The sequence below is a fragment of the Podarcis filfolensis genome, assembly GCF_964270895.1.
Source record: "Podarcis filfolensis genome assembly, chromosome: 4".
Taxonomy (NCBI): Eukaryota; Metazoa; Chordata; class Lepidosauria; order Squamata; family Lacertidae; genus Podarcis; species Podarcis filfolensis.
In genome coordinates this window covers 48,223,239-48,250,753 of record NC_139607.1, presented here as the reverse complement: position 1 = coordinate 48,250,753, position 27,515 = coordinate 48,223,239, and the positions used below count along the sequence as shown (strand labels likewise).

Below are 27,515 nucleotides of genomic sequence, written 5' to 3'. Positions count from 1 at the left end.
AGAAGTAAATTTGCTACTGCTAACATTTTAGACTATTAATAAAACTGCATAGTGGTATGTAATTTGTTAGCACAATTTAACTAACTGTATGCTGTTACCTTGAACACAAATCAAAAGAAAAATAGGAGCAATTAATTATGCAAACAATTCAAGGTTCAGGGTAAGTAACTGATACTCACCCACTTTATCAGAATGTCATAACAGAATGATACTTCATACTGCAAACATGCCTTCACCCTCGTCATATAAATGAAACATCACCATACCAGGGTGGCAGTAATGTTTTTAAACAAGCATTTTTCATTCAAAAAAATTACGAAAGTGTTCATTCATCAAGGTAATCAACTAAACAAACAAACCAAGAACTCCAATGGCATCACAATGCAAGATGAACTGTAAAAACTAGTGCTAGAGCAACCAATACATACATTCACAGTCTTACAAAAAAAAGTCAGTTTTGTTGATGCACAGCTTTATTTTATTTCTCTTTTAAACAATAAATAATCAAACTAAACTGCTTGGAATTATTTCTACAAAAAAATTGTATGCTATCTCTAACTTGCAAATTATAAATTTGACTCATTGTGCATAAGCTACCCTTTTTCCAAGGCTCAAGAACTATAATGGCTGCGATACTATTTATGCTTGGAAAGATTTAAGGATGTCGATAGAGATAAAATTTCTGAAAACTCTATAAAACAAAACCTATTCAAAAAGACCATCATACAGCTTTTCAGATTCAGAAATAAGCAAATCTGCATCTAGAGGCCTTACAAAAATACAAAAAACAAAAACCAATTACAGAGATAATTGGCACCTCATATAAAAAGAAGAGAGAGAAAGAGAAACCACCCAAAAGGGCACTGCAGATCTGTCAGTATTAAATAAAGCTATTTGAAAGCTGCATATAAATAACAAATGTTCAGTGTTGAATTAAGAGATGGCAATGGGATATACTAATGAAATGCAAACAAAATCACTATTTCTAAATTTCAGCTTCAAAATATTTAACAATACTGAAGTCCTTCTACAGTACCACTATATTCTGCACAATTTCAGAACAGCAGCATATCAAAAAATACAAAACATAACATTTGCCAGGACCATTTAGCATAGCACATGAAAAGCTATGTCGATGACCCAGAACATGAAGGTAGGTAATGCAAAAATAATAAAGAAAGCATCTATCAGAAAGCTGCATATTTAATTACTAAAGCTCATACATGAACAACCTATTCATCTTGAACAATCCTGCATATCTGCCCTACAAATTAAACACAGAAATTCCCTTCCAGAGTATTCAATAAAAAACAGCTATGTAGAAAAACAAAGCTTTGTTTGTCAAAAGGTTAACAGTTTACCGTCTCTAGCACTATAAGCAACAAATACATCACATTAAATATCCAGCTCCAAATCTCTGCAGCAAGCCGAAGCTACCAAACATCTGCACCTCGTACAAATATTGCAGTACTGAAGCTGGCTGCTGCTGTGTGAAATAGTTATTATGCAGGAGAGGCCACTGCAGTTCAGAGACGACATACAATACCTCAAGGCAGACATCAGTCTACAGAAAGTCAAATCACAAGTAAGAGGATTTACCTACAAGCCACTAATCTGAATGTTTAAACGTGGTGGCATCTTTTTAAGCACAGCAGCAAGTCAATGACATACTTTTGATTTGTATGGAATTATGATTGTGCAATTAATCAGGAGACTTCTTCAGAGCCCTTGGCTGCTGATGTGATTGTGGTAAAAGTCAATGATGTGACCTTTACAAAGAATTGTAAATTCAGTGTTTGTGTGTCTACAAAGCTACTACCACACACAGAAGCAGTCTCCTATGGCATTACACATGTTTAACAATTCACTCAGGACTACACAGTCTATTTCTTCAGGATTTTATTTTATATCAAGAGGCTTCAAAATGACACACAGTAGTACTTAAAAGAAGAAGAAATATTAGAAAAGTTACTGGAAAACCTTTTGATTTTTACATACACATAAACTATAATGATATTCTGAAACTGTAATTTTATTATATTTTTCATCCCTAAACTGCTGCAAAATTTCATAATTGGTAGTTTAAAAGTCTATGTTACACAAGTCAAGCCATCATTAGAAACCTGACAATTCTGACATGAACTTACCATAGGACAGCATTAACCCAGCTGAGTATAACTCTTAGAGCTGTCTTTTCTAACTGTATGACCTAGGTGTGATGCCTGATCCTGAGAAATGTCTTTTGTTGAGATAACTAGGACACAGAAAGCCTTGCGTAATCAAAGTGCTGGCAAATAGCCAAGGCTCCATCTGACAGGCATGTTGAGAGTAAGGGTGGGAGGACGTGCAGCACGCGCTGCTAAGTCAACTCATTAGTTTGCTCTCCAGAGTCCTTCAAAATCGGAATTAATTCATCTTTCTAAAAGAAAGGAGGCTTGTAAGGCGTAAGCGCTCTCTTTCACTCTACGCTGCACAATCCAAACAGAATAATCGACTACATAAGCAAGACAAAAGAAGTTGAACAAAGTACTTAATTTGCATAATATGAATAAAACAGGCCTGGTCCAAATGACCGCATGCTAGACCATATATTTTCCCCATACTTGCAAAATTCCATGCATATAATGACACTGTAGTAGAGCACTTGGATAATAGTTTTGCTGAACACTGGTGGTTATTAAGTGCCAGCAAAAGAGCATTAATTTTTTTACGAGAGGCAAGAGTTTCAGGTGAAAGAAGTTTGCTAACTCCATGCTCTAGCTCAGGAGTTGCCAACATGACACCCATGGACACCAACATGCCTGACAGTTTCTCCTATGGTGCCCACAAAACATCTCAGTAAAGATCCCCTTTAAAAATCTACAGTACACAAGACTTTGTTTTGTCTTCCTGCTCAGTTCCTGTTTGCATTGGCTTGGTCTGTCCTGCACTGAATGCTCACTGCATGCCAGACTGGACACCTACCTCATTTCCATTATGAAGAGAAGTACAAAGAACTTCTCTCTGTGAGTTAAGTGTGCTGGTAGCTGATGTAACTGCCTTTTCCTATTGATTTTTTATTTTATTTTTTTGGTGGGGGGTGAGAAGGGGCATGGCTGGATCATTTTGTGGTCTGTGTTTTTCTGTTCTTTTAAATATGTTTGCCTTTTTTTGAGATGGGCACCGAATCTGCTACAGGCAACCCCTGCTCTAGCTTTTAATGCTACATCTTTCTTTATTCCATGTCTCTTATCCTCACATTGTGCCCCCAACACTCAGGGTCCCACAAAGTTATTCTCATACACCATCCCTACAAAGAGGCCAACAGCAGTGGACTTATTACGGACATAGTGAAGTCCCTTGCAGACATTACTTTTCCCAGGAAGCAACTTTTAAATGTGCAATATAATCACTTCTGGTTATTCAGGTAAGAAGTCAGCAGACTGAACACTTGCCAACGTTGTGCTTCTCTCCCCAATAGGCTACATTCAAATGCAACTGTACAACTGTATAACTGCCCCACCTCCAGCTTTGAGAGCAGTTTTCAAAATACTTTTTAAGTCATAGGCAACCGGCACGTACAGGAGTTGGATTTTCCACCCAGTTTAAAGGGTTTCCCACACTTGAGATATGGGCAGGCCTCCACAAAGCTTAACTTGAACCACTTGTGATAGATAAGAGAGAATAATTACCAGGGGGGAAAGGAAACGAAAAATAGCTCATCAGAAATTATTCATTTGGAGAGAGAGAAAGCAGTGATCTGCTGAGGTGCTCATTCTGCAGTGGATGGGAGGCCCTGCCCAACAACCCAATGGGTCTGCACAACACAACATCAATCCAGAGAGAAGCTGTCCTGCACATACACACTTCCCCACAAAGCAGACTTTCAGTGAAAATATTGTACAGTTTCATTTTAATGATTAGGATAGTCATATTTAATACCTTTTATGGTTCATTTTACTTTATATGCGGACTTGTCATACTTTAATAATCCTTATATTACAAAATAAATGATAGACAGGTTAAATATAAACTGCTGGAAAATCAGTCACGCTCACCTTCCAGTAATAAAAAACCCTTTAAAATGTACCTCATACAAGTCATGAATAACTTCTCAACATGATAAATCTTACACAAGGTTTCTATAAGTCAAAATACTTTATCTAAGTCTATACAGTCATTATGTGGCTCTCAAAACTCTATACAGGATGAAATAGGACTTGGACACACCCTCCCATAGTCCCATGTGCATAGAGAGTTTAAAAGCTAAACTTGCAATATCTCACATTTAATTTGAAGCAGGATCTCCATGAAATGCAAGATAAATCCTAGCTGATAGCAAACTCCTGGTCTCATTCCGAGGCAGAAACCCAGGTGCCAAGCAATAACGGAACAGGTGAAATGAAAGTGAAGGAAACTAATACACTCTTGTAGTGCAATGAAAAACAAGTCCAAAATGAAGAAAATGTTAGCTATCATTAAAAAGTGAGACACTTACCTTAAAACTGGACTCAAAATCTGTGTTCACTTTGAACATAAGCCCAAGTCGTAAATGAATTTCCTTGGCGCGGCAAAAGCTGGGATCAACATAAAGCACCTCCCGAAATGCTTTAATTGCCCTGGGGGGAAAGAACACTGAAATGTTTAATCTAGAATATTCTTAAAGGGCATCTGAGAAGACCAACTCATTATTCCTTGAAGAAAATTACTCAGAAAGAAAGTGCAAAGGAATTCTGACAATTCACAGTCATACCCAGATATTAAATTAAAACATGTACATCTATTCCTCTAAGACACCTTAAGTAATAAAATATTGAATAGCTATGATATACTTACAAACAGAGTGTTTACATTGGTTCATTGAGTTTAAAAACCATTTTAGACTTTTTAATATTTTCATTTTCATTTTAGAACAATAATCTGTTGAATATATTATTAAATACTAGTAACAAATGAATAGCAGGCCTTAAGTGTCCACATCATCAAGAAGAGAAAGATTTAAATCAAGTTTCCTATTTTCTAATTCATGTATTCTGATAAAAATGTGCATATTAATTGGTTGCTATAGCAATTAAAATATTCATTTACAACTAAATAGTAGATTTTATAATGCTAGGAACATACCGTATTTTCCAGCATATAAGACGACTGGGCGTATAAGACGACTCCCAACCTTTCCAGTTAAAATATAGAGTTTGGGATATACTCGCCATATAAGACTACCCCCGCCTGCAACCAACTAGAGGCTGCCAGTCTTTTCATCCCTGTACGCACACCGCAGCTCTCGCAGGAGCCTCGCACTGCAGTCTCGCAGGAGGATCGGGGGGGGGGGATGGACGGAGGGAGGGACTTCAAAGCCCTGCTTGCCTCATCCCTCCTCCATCCTCGGCGGCAGCCAGCCCCTTGGAGCAGCGCCCCCCAATGCTGGGCGGGAGGTGGCGAAGGTGTTTTTGGCACTCGCCAGGCGTCTCTTCAGAGGGGACAGGAGGGGAAGTTGCAGGGGGTGTGGAGAGAGAAAGGAGAGCAGCCGGCAGAGTGACGACTGTCGCCTGGGAAATGAAAGTCAAGCCTCGAAACCCCCCCCCCCACGGCCTCCTGTTTCTGGTCCTCTTCGTGGGGTGGGGGCGGAGAGGAGGGGAGGGGACTGGCCGGCTGCTGCCACCGCCCCATGCAGCGCCGGGGCTGGCGGCGACCCCAGTGGGCTCCCTGTGCACTCTGTGCCCCTCTTGTCATGTTTGTGGTTTGGGACGAGGCGGCAAGTCCATGCACCAAGAAAAGCCACGCGCCCTCAAGCCCCGCTGCAGACCGCGGACAGCACAGGCCCCGACTCCCAATGCCTCTTTGCTCGCCGCTCCTTGGAGCGAGGGAGATGGGCCCAGAGCTGCCAGACCCGAGGCGAGGCGAGGAGCAGGCACAGGCCAGAGCCCCCCAACCTAAAGCCCGCCAAGCGCCGCCAGGGGCAGAGCACTCACCCCTCCGCTGCCTCTGCCATCGCAGCAGCAGCAGCCCGAGGCAAGGTGAGCGAGCCCCGATCGGCTGTCCAGCAAAGCGGCAGACTGCGCTCACCAGCTCCCTCTCATCCATACCAAAAGGTGACTCCGCATCGCCACACTCATACCCGGCGTATAAGATGACCCCCGACTTTTGAAAAGATTTTCCTGGGTTAAAAAGTCGTCTTATACACCAGAACATGCGGTAATTCTACCATTTTGATCAAATTGCTCATATGCTTTTCCCACTACAATACATCTTCTTAGGGAATGAAGACAATTGGGAAGTGAATGAATTTTGTTTGTCTCCCTCTGTAACATGTAAGGTCAGTAAACCAAGTCACTCACTTGAAGATTTAATACCCAGAACTTTTGAAACTACAACACACGATGCAACAAGATGTTAGAAGTAGAAAGTACGTTCATCCACTTACCACTGAAATGCATTATAATGGAAGTAGACCAAGCCAAGGCCATACAAAAAGGCAGCATTCTGTAAAAGAAAACACATTTTTAACTGACACACATAAATGAATGCCTGCATTTTTCTAAGAAAGTATCGAAAACTGTATTGTAGTACAAAATGATATTTTAGGCACTGCTTGGCAGAATGAATGGTGATCAGAATAAAATGTTACTCATATTAGCAAATTTTACAGTATTGCTACATTACTGAAATAATGGGGCATGTGAATTGATAGATCAATAGCATTTCTCATTCATTTAAATTGAAACAATGAAAAATTGCTGTCATAATCCAACTTGCAATCTAGTGGCCTGCTTTCCTTAGACAGAGCATATGTTTAAAAACTGTGGGGTGACAAGAGACACCCGCAAGATACAGGACAGAATTGCAGTCAAATGGAAGAGGCTCAAGGTTAAACAACACACTGTTTTATTATCTTAAGTATTCTCTCTGTTGACTAGGTGTGTACTCTGGAATAGCCATACTTTGCTTATACACCTTTCATGGACCTTCCTCGTGGCACCATTATTTAATTATTGTTCTAGTGTCTCCATTGAAAACTGCCTGGAAGCCAGTTAGTACTCTTGCAGCTATATTGTGTGCCAACTGGAACCACATGCTACAGACATATTGCCAGTACTTTATCACCTTCACTGGCTCTCACACAAAATCTAAGATCATCAATGAATGCCCTTCTCTAAGTGCTCAAACTGCACTAAAGAAGGAAACTAAGTACCATATTGACCTTCCTGTGGAAGGACTTCTGCTTGCAAAATGCGGATTCCCCTACTGCCCTTGCATATTTGGCTAGGGAGGAGGGCAGGAGATCTCCCAGAACAGGGTCAGTAGGAGAGGGTGGGATCATTTCATCTCACAAGTTGAATTCCACCCTCTGTATTTACTCAGCCATTGCAGCTTCTATAGAAAGTAAAGTTGTTTTGGCAATTGCAACTAGAAGAAAATGTCTTTAGCTCTGACTCCAGAAACAGCATTACCCTCCCTACAAGTTTATGCATCTCAAAGTAACACGTACTCTCAACCACCCAAGAAAAGGCTGCACATAGTTCGACAACCACTGTTCTCTGACCCTCCAACATAAGCTGAAGATTAAAAGTGAGTTAACACAACTATACTATATTGAATAGTGCACACTTCCTTTTTAATGAGTCAGGCCAAAGATATAAAGCAGTGGTAGTATGGAGACCCATTTATGCAATGGGTGGATGAGCTAAAACAAACACCAGGGTTGATGTGGATATAGGAAACAAACAACAGAGAACACTAGAGAGAAGAGACATATATCCATAGACAGATGTAAGACAAACAAGTTGTGAGACAAAAGAAGGTTAATAAGAACAGCACAATTTACGTTTAAAAGCAACAGCTCATCTTTCCAGTCTTCTAACACCTCACCTAAGTGTTTAAAACCAGAAGATACAGAAGGTCAAGCATGACAACCTGTCATTTACAGAACTTTGTATCTACTGCTCAGAACTAACAGCAGCTGTCATAAGAACATAAGAGCAGCCTGCTGGAGCAGTCTAAACGGTGGCCAAGCAGATGCCTATGGGAAGCCAGGAAGCAGGAATAAGTGCAACAATGCTCTCCCAACATATGATTCCCAATAAGTGGTATTGAAAGGCATAATGCACATCACTTGACACTTGCTTACACTGAATCACATTTACCACTTTAATTCCGCTTTACCTACTTTGGAAAGATGCTTTCAGAGCGCCTCACATATCTCTTTTTGTTTTAATCAGCTTGAATAATTCTGCATCATCAATGAACTCCACTTCCTACATCACTCCATTGGGAGAACCATCCATTTATACTTAATCTCCACTTCCTTAACCAGCTACTGCTCTATCCACCTTCATTCTCGCTCTCCTGATACTGAGACCAGGATAGAATGAAACATGTAAAGAGCATATAAGTGTAAGTCAGACCTGAGGAGGGGTACAGAGAAGACCAGGAAACATCCCCCAATTTAGTAACTCCAACAAAAATTCAGCCAAACAACGCTCTACTTGACTCAACAGTTTCTGATATAAATCAGTATAATTATATAATGGGATGGTTTTTCATATAATTGATATCAATTCTATTCAATCAACAAATTTTATTTACATGAATTCATGAGCCACACTTCAATAACAGGACTGTAAAGGTTGCATACAATTTCAAAACAATAAAATCAAGAAGAAAATCACAGTAGCTACAGCATGACCAAGGTGGCCTTCACTGGTCAGCAGCCAACTATCTTCAGATGACAGGTGCTACTGGTGAAAGAGGTTCTCAGATGAATGAAGCATATGGGCAGAACACTTTGAATTGTGTTCTGAAACAAACTGGCAAAAAATACCACTTGTGAGATGTATTCCATATAGCCAGCCCCAGTTAAAAATTCAGTAGTTGTAGGTTATATTGAATGCACTGCAGTACCTCATAATGCTTTTGTTATTTATTATAAAGATGTTATACTCTCCCTTTCCATACATCATTAAACTAACAACAACAGAGATAAAGATAAAATTACAATGGTTGTTGAACTAGCTTTGTATTATCGTACTTCTTTCTAGAACAAAATAGATTCAAAATTCATAGGATTGTAGAGTTAGAAGGGACCGGGGGTGATCTAGTCCAACCCCCTGCAATGCAGGAATCTTTTGCCTAACTTGGGTCTCGAACCCATGACCCTGAAATGAAGAGTCTCATGCTCTACATCTTTGCACTCTTTGGCTGACGAAGATGAGCGGTGTTTCAAATCTATCAGTCTGCATTTCTCTATAGCATAAAAATATCCTGGGCATTATAAAGAGGTACAATTGAGAGCCTCTGCCTATATGTAATGAATATGTGCAATATTCATTACATATTCAACAGAATTCTTAAAGCGTTACCATGGTAAAGTGTTATTTAGTTCAGAATCATGGTCATGAAATTTAAACCAGGGTAGGTATTATTCAAGAAAAGTGTGCTATACAAATTTTCAACTCTTCTCATTCTAAATCCTGGAGATTTGTAACAATAAGAAGACATCCTATTAAAATCAGTTTTACAGCATCTATAAAGCCCAAAAGAGGTTAAGCCCTATTTCAACAAGTTCCAACTGCAATTCAGGACACTTTGTTACCACTTCCACACATACATGGTTTGAATTACTAGCTTATGTATGTTTCTCCATAACAACATTTCAGCAAAAGAGGTCATGAATAAATGTGGGCATACAATAAGCAAGACTATTTCCTCTGATATAAAACTTAAAGAGTCCGTGCAAGGATTTATAGAAGCAATGAATGCTCCATATCTTCTGCCAATATGAAGACCGGGGGCGGGGCGGGGGCGGGTTCCTACTAATTGTGTAAGGAATCCCCCAAAGCTAGGTCATCAAGACAGAATAAAGTACTGATGGAGAAAGAAATCGGGAAGCATCCAGTAGATAAGTGCTGTAATAATAAATTACTACAATTGCTTTGAAACTGACTACGTAAATGCATTTTCAGGTTGCACAGATAAACATTATTGAAATCTTAATCAATCTTGAAGTTTACCACTTATCTGGTTCCGCCCCCCCTCCCCCCGGTAAAATTGTGTAAAATGGGGAGCACCCTCTAAAAAGCCTCTAAATACCCAATTCAAAATATCTAAAGTTGAAGCTCTGGGGCTGGCTGGAGGATGTACTGGAAGGCGGCTACGCTGCCCCTCTACCCTGTTACACAGGGATGCTGAGCAGCCTAAACAAAGCCCTGCAATATGTCAGGTCTCTTCGGGACTTCCTCCACCTTCACTGACATCCTCTTTGGGCTCCAGGAAGGGTCTCGTCGTGAGCCACAAGGACGCTCCCGATCTTTCCCCGCAATTTCCTAATATGATTCTCTTTATTTCCTATATACATGGTTGAGCAGAACACATGATGGCCGTACAAGAGACACATGAGTTGCAGCAATATACATTATGAAAGGATTTTGAAGTTCCTAAGTCTCTTTCCTGTATTTCTCTTTTACCCTTCAAGTATTTTTGAACCAAATCAATTTTGATCAACTGCTACAGTCAGTTTTGTGTTTATAGAATGACATAATTAGCGGCAGAATAATACAGCACTGAATTCTCAACTATCTCTGGAGAATGGATTCTTAATTATTTCTCTAGGCACTCAAGTGAGACTGCTACCTGGAAGATTTTTATTGCATAAGATGTTCCATCCAGATTCATATATAAACAGTTTTACTCTAAGGGAATGTGTAAGAACCATGATGATAAACAGTACAGCTCTCCCTTACACTGTGCAAACTTGACTGTATCATTATCAGATACTGAAACCTTTTCACAGGTCGGAATGGGCACTTTCCTAAGACCACCAAGTATGTGATGTGAGTCTCTGAGCTACTTTTGTAAGAAAAGCAACCAATATGTTTAACTAATTATATATTGTGCATTTTGAATAAGAGAAGGGAGAGAAGCCCAGAAAGAGCCTCAATTATTGCTATATTGTTACAAAATATATCAGATGCATACCCCACATGAAATTACTATAAATTAGAACAGAATCTCCTTCTGAAGATGAAGGCGCTGAAAGCAACATAATAATGGGACTGCATTTCAACATCTGTTGCCTGAGGGGATATCCAGGAGAAGAGAAATGCTTTCCCATTATCTTCACCCAGTTTGCAAGAGATGTAGGAAGTGTGGTGCCACTGATAGATCAGGCCAAAGTACAAGTCATACTGATCATCATCCTGAATGGAAAATAATGCTAAAAAGAAATGGCTTATGGAATACTGTACATAGCCCACCTAGTTTTCAGTATCATCAGTATATTTTAATAAAGCTCTTAAATGTGTGGAAAAATATGTTTTCAAGTACAGTGTGTCTCTGGAAATTCTAGTTAAGTACAAAACACCTGCTCAGTTTTACGGAGTGTAAAGATGTGTATTCTAAAAAGAGTCTTTAAATCAGAGTTACATTCACAATTTACAGGCTTAGACAGATTTATGGGCAGCATACACTATTTCTACAAGCTCTGCATGAACAGTTAATTTTACAAAATTTGATGAGATCCCACTATCTATCGTTGGCATTTCTAATCGGTACATTCTGAAGTAATACATATAAGTGGAATGAACCAAAAATTCACAGTAATTCCATTATTTTTAATGCAGACTTCACCTTGCAATTTCAATTTAGTTGTACAACATGCCTGCATAAGGCGAAGGTGGGGAACCGCTGACCCGCTAGATTTTGCTGAACTACAACTCTCATCAGCCCTAGCAAGCATGGTCAGTGGCTATGGATGATGTAGTTCTGCAACATCTGGAGGGCCAAAGGTTCCCCACACTTGGCCTAAGATAATACCTGCGACATTTCAAAGTCCTCCAAATCAAATACTTCAAGGTAAGAAATATTACAGGCAATATCCAACTAAGTCATACTGTGAGTACACCAACTGAAATCAACGGACAAGTTACGTTAATCCACAAATTCCTATGGGTCTACTCCAAATATGACTAACAGCAGATATTACCCTGTAGAGCAAACTTTGAATTTTAGAAGGATACTTTACTTATGGTCAATGTCTGCTTCGTTGCCAAGTGCCAATTCTCACTGCAAAATATGCCATTTAATACTTTGAGATACACCTCCAATACCTCTGTTCATTTAGTTATATACCTGTAGTACACTCAATGAATGGGGTACTGGAGGCTTATCTCCAAGTAATGTGGAACTCCTAAATTTGGGAGGAACAAATGTCATTTCACCTTACACTGTTACTTTACAACGTAACAGTGGAAACCAAAGAACAGCACCAATGCCCTAAGTGGATATGAAGGTCCCACCATCCAAAAATTCACTTAACTCCACAAAACTCTACTATAAGCTCTGCAGTCACTTATACCAACAGCCTATTTTCTTAGTTCCTTGTGCTTTGCTGGTTTGAGGCAGCCATTTTCCAGCAGAAACTATGGAGGGAGGGGTGAAATTAATGCAGAACCAAAACAAAGTACATATTTTATTGGCATCAACACCTAATGACACCCCTCTTTTCATGTTCTTTCCCTTTCTTGCAAATACAACTTTTAAAAATGTAACTTCTTCCAAAATCACAAATGTGCAGGCAAAATTAAAATAAACCAATTTATAAGCTCCATTCAATAAGAATGCAAAAAGTCTTAACCTGTTAAGCCAAATCTAGCATTAATATTTTATGCACCATATACCACAGTAGTTACTGTTTTCTTTATTCAGAGTGGCAGATCATATCAACCCATTTATTTTTGTTTAAAATCACCTCAAAACCAGAACCACTGCAGAAGATAGGTATATTCATCACCATTGTGACTTAAGTTGAGCTGATATCTTAAAATTCCATCATACACAATCCAGTCATTTAAAGCTCCAACATAACTGAATGATTCTAAATATATATAATTGTATATATGATCAAACACATTTTAATTGTGTCTTGAGACACCCTGAATGCCTAATATTGAGGCAAAAAATAGAAATGATTTTTAAATATATATTTTATTGTGGGGGGTCAAAGCTCCCACAATCCCTAGGAGCTGACTTCTATGACACAGGCAGAAACCTGTGTCCACACTGAGTAGCTGAAGTCTCAATCACCAGACAAGCAGAATAGCCCAACACCCATCTGCTGCCGCTTGCCAGTTCTAAGGTGGTGGAGGACAGCATGAGTACTTCAATTTATCATCCTGTGTTGTGAAGATGCTGTTTAAAATCAGGGACCATACCACCAAGGCCATCCAAAATTGATTGACCCTCTATGAAGGAAAATAACTGCAAGTTAACTTGGTAAAGAATAATACATTGTACAACAACAATGAACGCAGAAAAGAAGATGGTGTAAGAAAATGTTGCCCAGTAAATTTTAGCAGCAGTCTTAGGTCATCTACTGCTGAACACTTCAGACCTGAAACTAGCAAAAACAAAAAGCAGGCACAGCCAGCTACATAATACCATCTCTGAAGTTTGAGCTACGGTAAACAACAGTGTAGACAAACAATATAGGAAAATATTGTGGCACTGATACATATAATCTACTATGTATAAAAACTGGAGTACTGTTTGAAACAAGATTACTTTTTAGAAGTATAACTTATACATACCTTCCAGTAGTCAGATTGTAAACTGTAGTACCTCTGGTATGCAGATAATGCTGCAATAGAAATAATATTTTTTAGAAAAAAAACTCAAAATTTTAGTAGTTATAACAAGGTTATTTGCTGACTCCAGATATAATGATAAACCTTGATCAACTTAGTTAACAGGACAAGATCTAACCATGAGAAGTGCTCTTCCTCCTCCCACCCCTCTTCTCTGGAGCACAAAGTCCTCTTTCCTGGTTATCTGTGTTTTAGGAAAAATGTTCACTAAGTTTTCTATTTAATCAAGGTCCAGAAACCATGGGTTAATGCTAAGTTCCATCTTTGGTTAAATGGAGACTCTGATTATCAGTGCCAGTTAAATGCTTTACTATACTTCAAGGGGGTATTCATTCCCAAAACAGGAAAGGGGAGTGCTTATTTATACAATGGGTTTCAATAGACAATCCTATGCAGGTTTACTCAGAAGTAAGTTCCATTGTGTTCAGTGGAATCTTGAATGAAAGAAAATATTATGTCTGCAGCAGTCCAATGTAGATCACAACCTCACCCAAACATGATATTTAACAGATATTTACAGTGATAAACCCACAAGCCTAAAATCTGAAATAAAAACTGAATTACTAGGAATAATAGAAGGAAAAATGAAGAGTAGCTGTTTTTATGTACTGCCATAATTTAGGAGTTTGATTCAACACGCACACACACATTTTCAAAACTGGTTGCATACTTTGAGCAAAATAACCACACAATATAAACAGTGTTGATAGTTCTTTTACTTTCCTTCCAGTATTTTTTTATTGCTCATCATTTCTACACAGTCATTATGAAGCACATTATGTCTCCTAGCTCAAGTCATATGATGAAATTAACTCTTGCTAGTTGAAAGGCATAACATTAAATTGCATTTGCTCGAACTATTTGGTGAGGATAGTTTTCAATCAAAATCTGTTCATCATGACACAGGCATCTAGGATATCTAAATCCCTCCATCCATACTCATAATGTTATGGGAAACCCAAATGCTTTCCTTTCCTTTATCTTTTAAAAAGCATAGTTGAAGTACTTTTCAAAAGCCAAGAATTTACATCTGAATAGAATACAATCTATATGAAATGGATTTTTAAAAATGAAATTAGGCCTAAATTGGTTGCTTTAAAATAATTGTTTTTTAGACTTACAGTTATTGTTTTGGGGAATAATAAAGCAAAAATAGAACAAATTCTTACAGGTAATATCCAACCAAATATTCAGAGTAGACACATTTAAGATGATAAACTTAAGTTACTATAATGAATGTTAGGCATCATCCTATATGACTAAAATAATACATCTTAATAAGAAAATGGACACAAAATGTTAATGAATAATTAGAATCTGTCTAGGTGTGGGGGAACCTCTGGCTTATGCAATGAATTTGGGCTGAAAGGTCTTCCCATTTGACCTGCATTTGGTCATTTCCCACAAAGCAAGACCACTTCTGAGATCATATGTGACATCAGGTGTCAGAAAGCAGGACTGGATTCCCTATGCATCAGCTGATGCATGGGAAATTAACTCTTCCTTGGTTCAGGTGCCCAAGTGGTGAACTCTCTCACACACTTAAACCTTGCAGAAAACAAAATTTAACCCCAGCACCCATTAGCTAATGGGTGGGGTCTCAACCCTGTTGTCACTATCAATTCTAACCTTGCTGGGCAACTCTGACAGGTGGGTGATAACCACCTGACATCATTATGACATCAGAAAGTTGAAAAGTGGCTAGTCCTGCCACCTGTCAAAGTTGGTTCACAAGGTGGGGAGAGATAAAAGATCTGGCTCACTGGACCAAACAAGTTCTCTACTGCTGGATTAAGGGATTTGTCTATTATTATGAAACAGCAAGAATACAAAAGACAAACCTGAAACCGTAGCTAGAGTTTATGCAAGTACCTCACACTGCTTCTCATACACAATTTACACTATTCAAGATATTAATGGTGTATCTATACCACAGACAAACTAACTGAATAGTAATTCACTACACCAAGGAAATCCTTGGAAATGTAATAAGACTAAGAATCATTACTTTTCTACATCTTCCAGAATTCTTTGGGGGATGCCTGACAGTTGATAATGCAATTCTTTTCATGTAGATAACTCATGAGAGGTCACAGAATCATGTATTTCATAATCTTCTGTGGGGAACCTAACAGAATTTCAGGAAATATCAAAAGGAAATTATATGCATGAAATCCAAAATTACCAAAATTATGTGGATTATTCTTGGCAAACTCATGTTGCAATAATTCATATATAAAGGAAAGGCAGTTCTCAAGTTCTCATTGTATTCTAGCATGCCCAAGAAACAAAACCCAAGGTTCAGATATATATATAAGCATTGGTACATAAGCAGGTAAAGTCCTCATTCAAATAGTTTCTTTGACGTTCCCCTTAGCAATCTCCATAGAATGGCAGCGATTCACTTCTGTATAGAAGACTGCCCAATATTGCACTTGTGGACATTTTTCTGGTGGTGAGAAAAACAATCTTTGCTCAACACTGGTTGATCATTGCTTACTGACAGGGATCTCTAAAGGAAGCATTATGCCTGTGGATTTGCTAGTATCATTCCCCTGATCAGTGAAGTGCTACCACATATGAGCATTTTCAATGCTAAATGGACTTAAGAAACGTCAGAAATGATTCCCTGTTGTCCTAGGGCAAGAGAACCTACAAGTTAGCACTCTCAAGTCTTTCATATAGGGAAACTGGGGAAAGGAGTTGGGTTCCACATGCACAATTGGATGTTTCTCAGGACGAACAGTGGCAGATTAAAGCTTCAAGCATGTGCAAGAAAGGAGAGCAGGGCTGATGGGGGAGGAAAGCCTTCTGTTCAGCCTGAATACACACTGGGGGAAGAGAGAGAAAGAGGCATGAAATTTGTGTTAAGTGAGCATTCCATTTCTCCAGACCTAATAATTATAGTCTGTGTCAGAGTTTTATTTGATAACATAACCTGAAGACTTTTTGTGTGCTTTAAGAATAAAAAGTACATTATGTGTAATAATGTAAGTCTCCATTTCTGAACATGTACAGTGTTAAATGCAGTTCTGACAGTGTTGGGAACTGGAAAATATGAGGACAAACAGATCAGAAAGACAGCAGAGAAACTTGGGCAAGTAATAATTGATTTGACAAGCATAAAATCACAGAATCGTAGACTGTAGAGTTGGAAGGAATCCCAAGGGTCATCTAGTCCAACCTCCTGCAATGCAGGAATCTCAACTAAAACATCTATGACAGTTGGCCATTCAACTTCTGCTTTAAGACCACCAAGGAAGGAGAGTCCAACATCTTCCGAAGGAGTTCATTTCACTGTCTGACAGTTCTAATCATTAGAAAGTTCGTCCAGTTGTTGAGTTCGAATCTCCTTTCCTGTAAATTGAATCCAATAGTTTGGGTCCTACCCTCTGGAGCAGGAGAAATCAAGCTTGCTCAATCTTCCATGTGATATCCTTTTAGATATTTGAAGAAGGCTATCATATTCCCTCTTCTCCAGGCTAAACATACCAAACTCCCTCAACAATTCCTCATAAGGCTTGGTTTCTAGACCCTTGATCATCTTGGTCATCCTCTGCAAACATTCCAGTTTGCAAATATCCTTATTAAATTGTGATGCCCGGAACTGGACACAGTACTACAGGTGAAGTTTGCCCATGGCAAAATAGAACAGTACTATGATTTCCCTTGATCTGGACACAAGAACTTATGTTGATGCAGCCTAAAATATCATGAGCTTTTATGGCTGCTGCAACACACTGTTGAATCATTTTGCTTAACATGAGGTCTACAAAGACGTCTAGCTCTTTCTCACATGTATTACTAGCAAGCCTTTTCACATGTACGACTGTCCTTCAGCTTATATTTGTGCAGCTAGTTCTTCCTAGATTAGTGTAGAACCTTACATTTGTCCCTATTGAAATTCATTTTGCTAGTTTTGGCCCAGTTCTCCAATATATTAAGGTTGAATCCAAATTCTGTCTTCTACAGTATTAGCCACGCCTCCCAAATTGGTATCATCTTCAAATTTAATGAGCCTAGCCTCAAACCCTTCATCCAAGTCATTTATAAAGATGTTGAACAACAACGAGCCCAGGACAGAACCCTGTGACACCCCACTTGTCACTTTTTTCAGGATAATGAGGAACCATTAGGGAACACTCTTTGGGTTTACAAATCCACCTAACAGTTACTTCATCCAGCCCACATTTTACCAGCTTCTCCACAAGAATATCACAGGAGACTTTGTCAAAAGCCTTAGTGAAATCAAGACACTCTATGTTCACAGCATTCCCCTGATTCCCCCAAGCTTGTAACTCTATCAAGCAAAAGAAATGAGTCATCTGGCATGACTTGCTTTTGAGAAGCCCATGCTGGGTCTCAGTAATCACAGCGTCCTTTTCTAAGCGCATATAGACTGACTGTTTAATTATCTGTTCTAGGATCTTTCCCGATATTGACGTCAAGTTGATCAGTCAGTAGTTACCTGGTACTTCCCCTCCCCCCTTTTGAAGATGGAGACAACATTTGTCCACCTCCGATCTGCAAGGATCTTACCTATTCTCAAAGAACACTCAAAGATTATAGACAGAGCACCTGAGATTTCATCCTCAAGCTCCCTTAGTACTCTTGGGTGCAGCTCATCAGTCCCTGGAGATCTGAATTCATTAAAAGTAGCTAGGAATTCCCTTACCATCTCTTTTCCTATCTTGCACTTCAGGTTCCTCCTTGCATTGTTTATTCTGTTATTTTGGGGCACTGATTTCCTTTTAGTGAAGACAGAGGCAAAATAGGTGTTGAACAGTTCCACCTCTCTGCTACCCAATAGCATTTCTCCTTCTTCTCCATGCAGAGGACCTACTACTTGCTTGTTCTTCCTCTTACTCTGAACACAGCTGAAAAAAACTTTTGAAAATTATTTTTAACCTCTCTTGCAAGCCTAAGCTCATTTTGAGCTTTGGCCAGTCTGACCTACCTGCAACTGTTGGCTACTATGTATACTGTTCCTTCATGATTTTCCCTTTCTTCTATTTCTTATATATGCCTGACTTCAATCTCAGTTCATCTGTAAGCTCCTTATGCAACCACAGTGGTTTCTTTAGATGACCCCCACTCTTCTTTCTTGTTGGAACTGTCTGCATTTGTGCCTTGAATATTTCACCTTTAAAACAACCCCTCATCCATCTTGGATTCCCTTCTTTTTGAGTATTTCTGACAATGGGATCTCACCCAGTAGCTCCCTAAGTTTTTTGAAATTGGCCTTCTTAAAGTCCAGAGTGCATGTCCAACTACACACAGCTTTCCCTTGCCTCTATATAATAAAGCCCAAGAAGACATAATCACTTCCTCCCAAGGTTCCTAGTTCTTCCACTTCATCAATCAGTTCTTCCCTGTTGGTGAGGACCAGGTCCATGATCCCTTTGTTGCTTCTTCCAACTTCTGAGAAATTAAATCGTCAGTTAAGCAACTGATTGTGAGTCCTAGGTCAATGCAATCTTCAACTATTGTGCTGAAACTGGCCAAACTATATTCAAACATAACCAATTATTAAAAGCATTATTAATTTATTTTCTAAAGTATTTCTAAGCCACCTGTCCTTCCTCATATTGATCCCAGGGTGGAGTACCACAAAAACAAAGCCACAGTACAATTTAACAGTCGGTGCTTCAGGGCCTCCTGCTGGTCCCAATAAGTCAATTCACTCAATAATTGAATGGCTGCATTCTGCACAAATAGCAGTTTCTGGACAGTCTTCAAGTATAGCTCCACATCCAGAATGTTGCAACAACTGTACTTAAACCAGTCAGAGCTTGCAGAAGGCATTACTAGTCAACAAGGTCATCTATGCCTCCAGTGATGGATCAAGGAGCATCTTCAAGCTACATACCTGCTCTTTAAGGGAAGTACAACCCTGTTCAAAACGGGGCTGCCTAATTTCCAGATCCTGGAGCCACCAACTAGAGTCTCAGTTTTGTCAGGATTCAGCCTTAAGTACGGGCCTTAAATTCATCCCACCCCTACATCTGGTGACCTGTCCAGGACTCACATGGCCTGTCCAGGACTCACATGACATCTGATTCAGAAGTCAAGGGACAGGTAACACTGGGTGTCATGAGCATGTTGATGGCACCCTACACTAATCTGCTGATGATCTCACCTAGCAGCTTTTTATAGATGTTAAATAGCAAGGAGGGGAGCAAAATGGAACCTGGACTGACCCCAGACCACAACTGCCATGGGATCAAGTAGCTGTTCCTCAGTGCTATTATCTGAAACCAAAAGCTGGTAGGAGTGGAACAACTGTGTCACTGTGCCTCCATCTCCCAACCCAACAGAGACAGCCCAGCAAGATACCATGGTCTGTGGTATCAAAAGCCACTGAGAAATCCAGAAGGAACAACAGAATAGCACTCAACCTGTCTGTCTTCAAATAGAGGTTATCCATCAAGGCAACTGAGGCAGTGTTGGTTCAAAAACTGGCCCAGATACCTTATTGAATAAATAAATCAATTTCATCCAGAGTGCCTGAAGTTGGGTGTACACCATCTTTTCAATACCTTTCCCAAAAATGGACTACTTAGCTATAGATGTCCACAACCTCTAGGTGCAGGTGTTGGGAGGGGCGTTTAGGAGCAGAGACAGCATTTTCTGTTTAAAGAAAGCGGAGGCCACTGCCTCATGCAAAGAAGCATTACACACACACACACACACACACACACACACACACACACACTCCATCAAGATCTAACTAGCTAGGAAGGGTAAGGATTGAGAGCATAGGAGGTTGGACAAACACCTTCAAGTTTTGTCCATACCAACCTGCAAAATCTACAACTGATCCTGTAACACCTGGTCAGCCAGAGCACAGGACAGCTCCCCAGACACTGAAGCAATGGTAACAAATCAACTTGGTATGAAACTGAATGGCTTTACCCCCAAAGTGCCTTGCAAACGTGTCACAAGGGGAAACCAAAGCTCAAGAACTGCAAAACCTGAGTGGATCTCAGCATTTTTTTTATCACATAGAACAACTTTGTCAGATGGCTACTCTAAAACAAAGACCAAAAAATACTCAAACCCCATTTGCAAGAAAGAACTGAGAGCCAAAGAACTGAGAGATTTAAAAGCATGGAGGCTTTTTTACATTACTGCTTGGTGCACGCAATAATCCTCTGTGTCACATAACATAGTCACATAACACATGCAATGAAGATCGCAGCAAAATGTCCACAAAACCATGGGGAGGGGAGGCCATTTCCTCTTTCTAAATCCCTCAAACTTTAAAGACATGTAGCACATTTTTTAAATAAAAAAACTGCACCCATTTTTGAAATTTGGGTTTAATTCCCACAAGTACTAAGCCAGAAAGTTTCTTCAAATTCTGCCCCAAAATGGAGACATTATAGGTGTTTGTTGATTTTACAATTCAAGTCAATGGAGACCTCGAACAAAGCTTTGGAAAATCAAACTAGCAAGATTCTGCCTTGAATTCAAAGCAAAATGTCAGTCCAGACCTCAAAACAGAAGAAGCGCACAATCTGAAACATGTTCCATACCAGTATGGTTTTATACAGAGCCCTGGGCACTGTACAAATTAATCTTTTTTTCTTGGCAATGTAATTATTTAAATCAATTTAACAGTAAACCACTCTTCCTAAATTAATGTTTTTAAAGAAAAAACAGATCAGTTGTTAACATTTCTATGCCTTGTTGTGCTCCTGTTAGGCATGGACCTTCCTGATGTGACCCCTGCTTAATTTTATTGTGTAGCTATTTCTCTATCTTTCTGAGTTACAATACTTACAGTAATACATATGCTTTTCTTTATGTTCTCTATTTAACACCATAAATGTAAAAACATAATTAAAACATCATAAAGACAATACCAAAAGAAGACCTAAACCCAAAGGCTTTAGGTAATACTTTAGACACTGTTGCATATGCCCAGTACATCAGGCACATTTAGAGGATCATGCAAAGTACCCATGATCCCTTGGATAACTCATACATACCACACATGCACAATAGCTTTTGAGGTAGCACTAAAGCCCACACTCTTCCTGGTCTGGATGAACTGTCTCTGATGCCCACTATTTGTAACAAAACATGGAGTACAAGAGGGAAGGTCCAAACAAAGCTGAGAAATATCTAATCGAGGTTTGGATTCAGGGAGGCCTCAAGGCTGCTTTACACTTTCAATCACATTGCTGGGAGCATGATGGGGCCTAGGGATTTTAAAGCTGTATTTCAAACACTGAACCTAGGCTAAAAGGGGGACAAAATCTAATGGGTGGGTCAAGAACTGCTCCAGACTCATCCTAGCACTAATCTAATGAGTAAAGTATTAAACATTTGCATATGGAAAAAGAACTTCTGTCACTGCCAGGGCACCAAGGGTCACAGAGGCTGGGAGGATCCCTCTCAGGAGGGTCATCATAGCAAGGGGAAGACCATCATGGCCCTATTCATCAACCAGAGATGGAGCAGCAACAGGCAGCTTGCTTCCCCAATCCCTGCATGAGACTCTGCTCCAACTGCCAGTTACCGCAGAATTAAAAGGATCACAGAACTAAAAGAAGATACATGAACTAGGTAGCCTAGGGCCACTGGGAGGCTGCTCCTCAGGAAGAACATTATGGCAAGATGGAGACCAACATGGGCCTCCATCAACCAACCAGTGAAGCAACAGCTGTTCCATTGCTTGCTTTCCACTCTCTCTTCCGCCCCATTCCTTTTGTTCATGTATATTAGACTGTAAGCCTGTGGGCAAGGACTGTTCAACCTTTTGAGAGAGGCCACATTTAGAAAGTTTTAGGCATTTTATAAATGTTAAATAAGAATTCCTTCATAAATATGTAAGCACATGAGATCCTGAGTAAAGACTGCTAAAAGAAATGGCAATGGACTTACCTTTTGGATAATCCTCCAATAAGAGGTTGAAGTGACCTAATTGGCAAAAGAAATCGGATTCGACTTTTCCTTCTGCTTTCAATATTAACGATTCATAGCAGCCAACAGCCTGAGGGAGAAGATAACAAACTTTATAAATATAATGCACTAAATACAATATATGTAAAGTGCTTATAAAACAAGTCATCACTTTAGGATAACTTTACCATTGCATATATATATATATATATATATATATATATATATATATATATAAAAACATTTTGGAACACCGTGTACTATTTCATTTTTCTTTTGTGGAAATGAACATGTCCCAGTTCTACAACAGCAGTGTTCATACAATGGTGCTTCATCTACATTTTAAAGTTAGCAGCTTTTCTCCTGGTGTACACTGCTGAAAAGTTCCCATGCTGCTTTTCCTGTGTCACAAGCAAAGCAAACCGAAACTTAGCTTCCTGTGTCATCTGAACCCAGGCAACCAAGGGTTTAAAGAGAAACGAACCATGAGCTCTGCTTCAGATGACACAAGCCAGTTAGAAAGGCTTGTTTGGTCTACAGCAGGCACATCCAACTGAATGCGATCTACTCCCAGTGTAATAAAACTGGCAGTGTCACTGACCATAGTTGTTGAGCTTTTTGGGGGAGGATGGACCACAATTGTTTAACTTTTTTTAGAGAGAGAGATCACAGTTGTTGAGCTTATTTTACAGGGAAAGACAACATTTTGGGGAAGATGAGCTGAGTTGTTGACCTTTTTTTAGGTGGGGGACACGAAGGACACGAGGCTAATTAGCAAAGGGGGTGGGGCGCATAGAAATTGCTTGGGAGGAACAGGTTGGACATTGCTGGTCTACAGGACAGCAACAGGGCAGAGGAACATCACAGCAATTTAGAGGAGAATGTACCAGCAGGTCATGCACTTTAAATTATAGATTGTTTCAAACGATGGTTGTAATCGCACATGTGAACTGTGTGAATAAAATAATACAACTAGGCACCACAGGTATTGTTAAAATATAAAGATATTCTGCTTCAATACAGTCAAACACAATTAAAGGGCTGAATTGATATTGTTTGTTTTGTTTGGATTTTCTCATTTTGCAAGGAATCATTTTTTGATCAAAACATTAAATCCATACTCTAGCATAAAAGACAGTACTAGAATAGCACAGAACGAATTTTGACTCTAGAAAACTTAAATTATGAATAATCTTGCTTTAAATCCATTGATCTGAGGAGTGTCTTTCTCTAGACCTGCTCAGCCTGTAACAGTAGTGGCTTAGTAATGCTGCCAGACCAAATTGGAAGAGGAGAGTCAATGTGCCACTTACAGCAAAATGCCCTGGCACTATCATAAGACTCCTAAAATTGCAGGTGTATCAACAGAGGTATGAAGAAGAACCCAAGCTGAATCTCTCATTGGCCTGGTTTAGACAACACACTAAAACATGGTTTAGTTAACCAGTTAAAAACAATCATGAAAAAACAGCCTACAGTTTACTAATTATGGTTAACAGGTGCCCAGTTGTTGCTGTTGTTGTTGTTGTTGTTGTTGTTGTTGTTGTTAACATTTGTACACCGCCATATACCCACAGGTCTCATGGCAGTTCACAACATAAAATCACAAAGCACAAAATAGATAAGAAAAATAAAAACAAGAACAAGAACAAACCAATGATCTCCCCCTAACAATAACATCCAATAATCCCAAGGTTTTTAGTTGGTTTACACATTTTGGTTTATATTATCCAGAGGTTAGCATAATGTCCAGACCCAATAATGTCTTAACTTAAGTGGCTGGAGCCACAATAAGGACAAGCAGCTAGTACAGAGCAACTTAAAAAAGAAGGTGTGCTCTAGGTTCAGCAGCTCTCACTGGTGCCTCCCACTGTGTCCAGCAATAGCCATTCTTCCCATTTCAAAAACTGCCCCACCCCCCACCCCCATATCTGGAAGACAATTCATTGTGTGCTTGTCTGAATCTAATTTCCAGGATCCTCCCTGGATCATTATTTTTTTTTTAAAAAAATGATATTGCATTGACCACTTCACTTTCCAACCGTCAGGTATGAAGGCTAATCTGAGGGTCAATTTATATAGGACTCTTGTCTCAACTATATGCCCCAGTTCCTTTGAGATTCCTATCCTGCAACACTTAGTTCATGCACAAATCTGTCCTGTATCTTCTGCAGTGAACACAGATTCAAAGAATTCATTCAATTTCTCTGCAAATCATAGCCTCCTTTAGCACAACTTATCACCTCAGGTTCCAATCACCTTTCTAGCCAACCTCCAGCTACTGATATATTTAAATATATTTTTTTGTTGGTGATGGTCTTTATGTAATTTAAAGGAACAAATTCTCATTTAGAGGAATAAATTCTCACTCCAACCACACTGGAGTCCAGCATAGAATGCAGCTTTTATGGCTTTGTGGTACAAAGCACGAGAAGGGCAGCTAAGTTTATTTTAAGAGCTGAATGTGGATGCTACTGTAACATAAGGGTGATGCTATTAATGCCAGAAAAGGAAGCACTAGCGTTTTCTTATTGGGAAGATTAAGAATAAAAATTTAAAGTCTTCTGTTACTTGTTGCCTGCATGCAGTCTACATTTTACAGGGTGTTCTATTAAAACTAGCCTTTATGCCTGTTGCTTTCACAAATGAAATGAAAAGAATCTGTTAATAAAAGGGAAGAGTGCTAGAGAAGACAGTTCACTTCCTTTCCTTTGTTTAAAGAGAGGGAAGCAATGTTGGAAGAATTTAAGTTGGCAAAATGACCAGCAACAGCTGCCTTGTTGTGGGCATGTGGGTATGATAACTAGCGCAGAGGAAGGAAGCAAAAGAAATGACTGGAGAGAATGCAATTGAGTCTAAAATATAAAAAATAATTTGCGTTATTCTGCCACCTGCTTGCTTTTCATGGGCACTGAACTAAACACTAGTTCACTTGTGCTGGAACTTGAATTATGATAATTCTGCTGCTTTAACATCTAACTTTGTGTAAATGTAAAGATGTGTTTGATAAGGAAATGCACTAACAGACTAAACAAAGATGAGAATTCTAACAGTGCTCATTTTAACTGTACCTAAATAAAACCCAACACTGGGTTGCACAATCCTCAGTCTCCACTACAACAGGAGACAATGGTGGGAAAGTTCATATTTAATTCATTGATTCTCTTGTCTAAAATAACATCCATAGATGACAGAAAAAGAATAAAAATAAGAATCAGAAAGAGTAAAAATTACGGTTACATTTTTTAGTCTTGTATAATTCACTTCAATTTACTTTTGTATTATTATTAAAGGATGTTGCTGATCTTTGCAAATGCAGGGTCAGAGAGAACCCTAATAGCCAACCATTCCTGTTATAGATATGGGTGTTTTAATGAGGTTTCCAGTAAACGGGGGGTTGTTTCTGTTGCTATTTTCATTCAAAGTTACCTAACAAGTGCACCCCTCACACAATCCCCCAACCAAAGCTCACACTTATATTGTCATTGATTGCCAGGACCTGACCTCACCTAATCTGCCAAAAAAACATGGAACAGAGAAGTTCAAAATACATCCGGTGTAACCTTTCAAATTAAAATTGTTGTGAAGGATATCCTTTAGCCTTATGTGCACAGGAGTGCTTCTAAATTAGTGAGGGGATGGAAAAGACAGTCTCCGGATTAATTCCAGTTATAGGATTCTCTACTGCTATTCAATCCATTAATATCTGGCTCAATGAATGTGATTTTATCTTTTCCTAGCCTCAGAACAAAAATGACTTAAACATCAATGTAATTTCTGTTCTTTCCCTTCATCATCAGCTTTTTAATAAGAAAGGACTGCTAGATTCAAGTAATTCCCTCCCCTCACCCCAATTAAATGTCCATTTTTATTCATTAGAAATAAGAAATAAGTTTTAAAATGATGCAGTAATCTCTGAACAACAACAGGTGTCTGGTCCACAAGCCCACACTGCATCAAGTCTGCTGTACTTCTTCCTCATTTCTCTCACTCTCAACAGTAATACTTAAGAGAAGGAGACTCTGACTGGCACTCTACTGCTTTGAATTAGTCATGGAGAGGAAAGTAGTAATAGTTGGAAGCTCTAACCTTTTATGACATTTTAGACTGTGAGTATAAGACTGCTACTAAAGTAAGTTCCACAGGCATGTGAGAGCTCTTCAAAGTGGAACTGCAAGAAGAACTGGGAAGGGGAATTGTACACATAGCAGCTCAGACCTACAAATAACCCGCCACGAAAATTAAGAGACAAATCTTCTCAAATTCTTTTTACAACTTATATCCATGGATTTCCATTCTGTGAGACACCATAATATGAATATATGGAATAATTAGGCTATATAACAAGTTTATTAAATATGGACATTAGTTTGAATCTTCTTAGTTTTTCACTTGTTTCTGAACTTCCTAAGAACCAAGGATGCCTAACTGTGTTCACATGGTATCCACGTTATTCTAATCCAGGTACAAGATATTTACACACAGTACCTATGTATAATTGAACTTATAATTCATGTATAATTGAACCTATGATAATGAAAACTTCTAAGGGGTCCACTACCCCTGTTCTTTTCAAGGTATGGGTCATCCATCCAGTGTTCGAAACTCCCATTGTTCTAGGCACATTTTGCGACAGGGAATTTCAGAGTAAGATTTCAGAGTAAAACTGCACAGTAGAAGGAAAGGAGGACCTTTTTATGCCTCCCAGCTACTCTTAAGTATATTAGGGGGGTGGGAAGAGGAAGGACTAGACCATGTGAAAAATGAACATAATATTTTAGCTGCAGTGCATTCCTTTTCAGCTTTGTATTCTTATTACAAAAATGTGCGCCTATAAATTCTGTTGTTGTGCCCATAACCTAGGTTTAAGGTGCCATTTAGCTCCTAGCTTTCATATCTCAGTTTCTAACACTGCGTCCATCAGGGCAATCAAAGCAGTCTGCTTCATCTAAGAGCAACTGATAAAAAAGAATCTAGCTCCAAATT

General features: G+C 39.1%; 1 protein-coding gene across 4 annotated transcripts in view; it reads right to left on the bottom strand.

Annotated features, from left to right (window-relative positions):
- The window catches only part of KDM6A (lysine demethylase 6A), a 101,743-nt gene that overhangs the window by 55,093 nt on the left and 19,135 nt on the right, over positions 1–27,515 (bottom strand). For all 4 annotated transcript variants that reach the window (XM_083612504.1, XM_083612506.1, XM_083612503.1 and 1 more), the window contains exons 3-6: positions 22,512–22,620; positions 13,563–13,612; positions 6,404–6,462; positions 4,478–4,598 (exon numbers count right to left, since the gene is read on the bottom strand). In XM_083612504.1, coding sequence (XP_083468630.1) covers positions 4,478–4,598; positions 6,404–6,462; positions 13,563–13,612; positions 22,512–22,620 — 339 coding nt within the window. The remainder of the gene's footprint in view (positions 1–4,477; positions 4,599–6,403; positions 6,463–13,562; positions 13,613–22,511; positions 22,621–27,515) is intronic.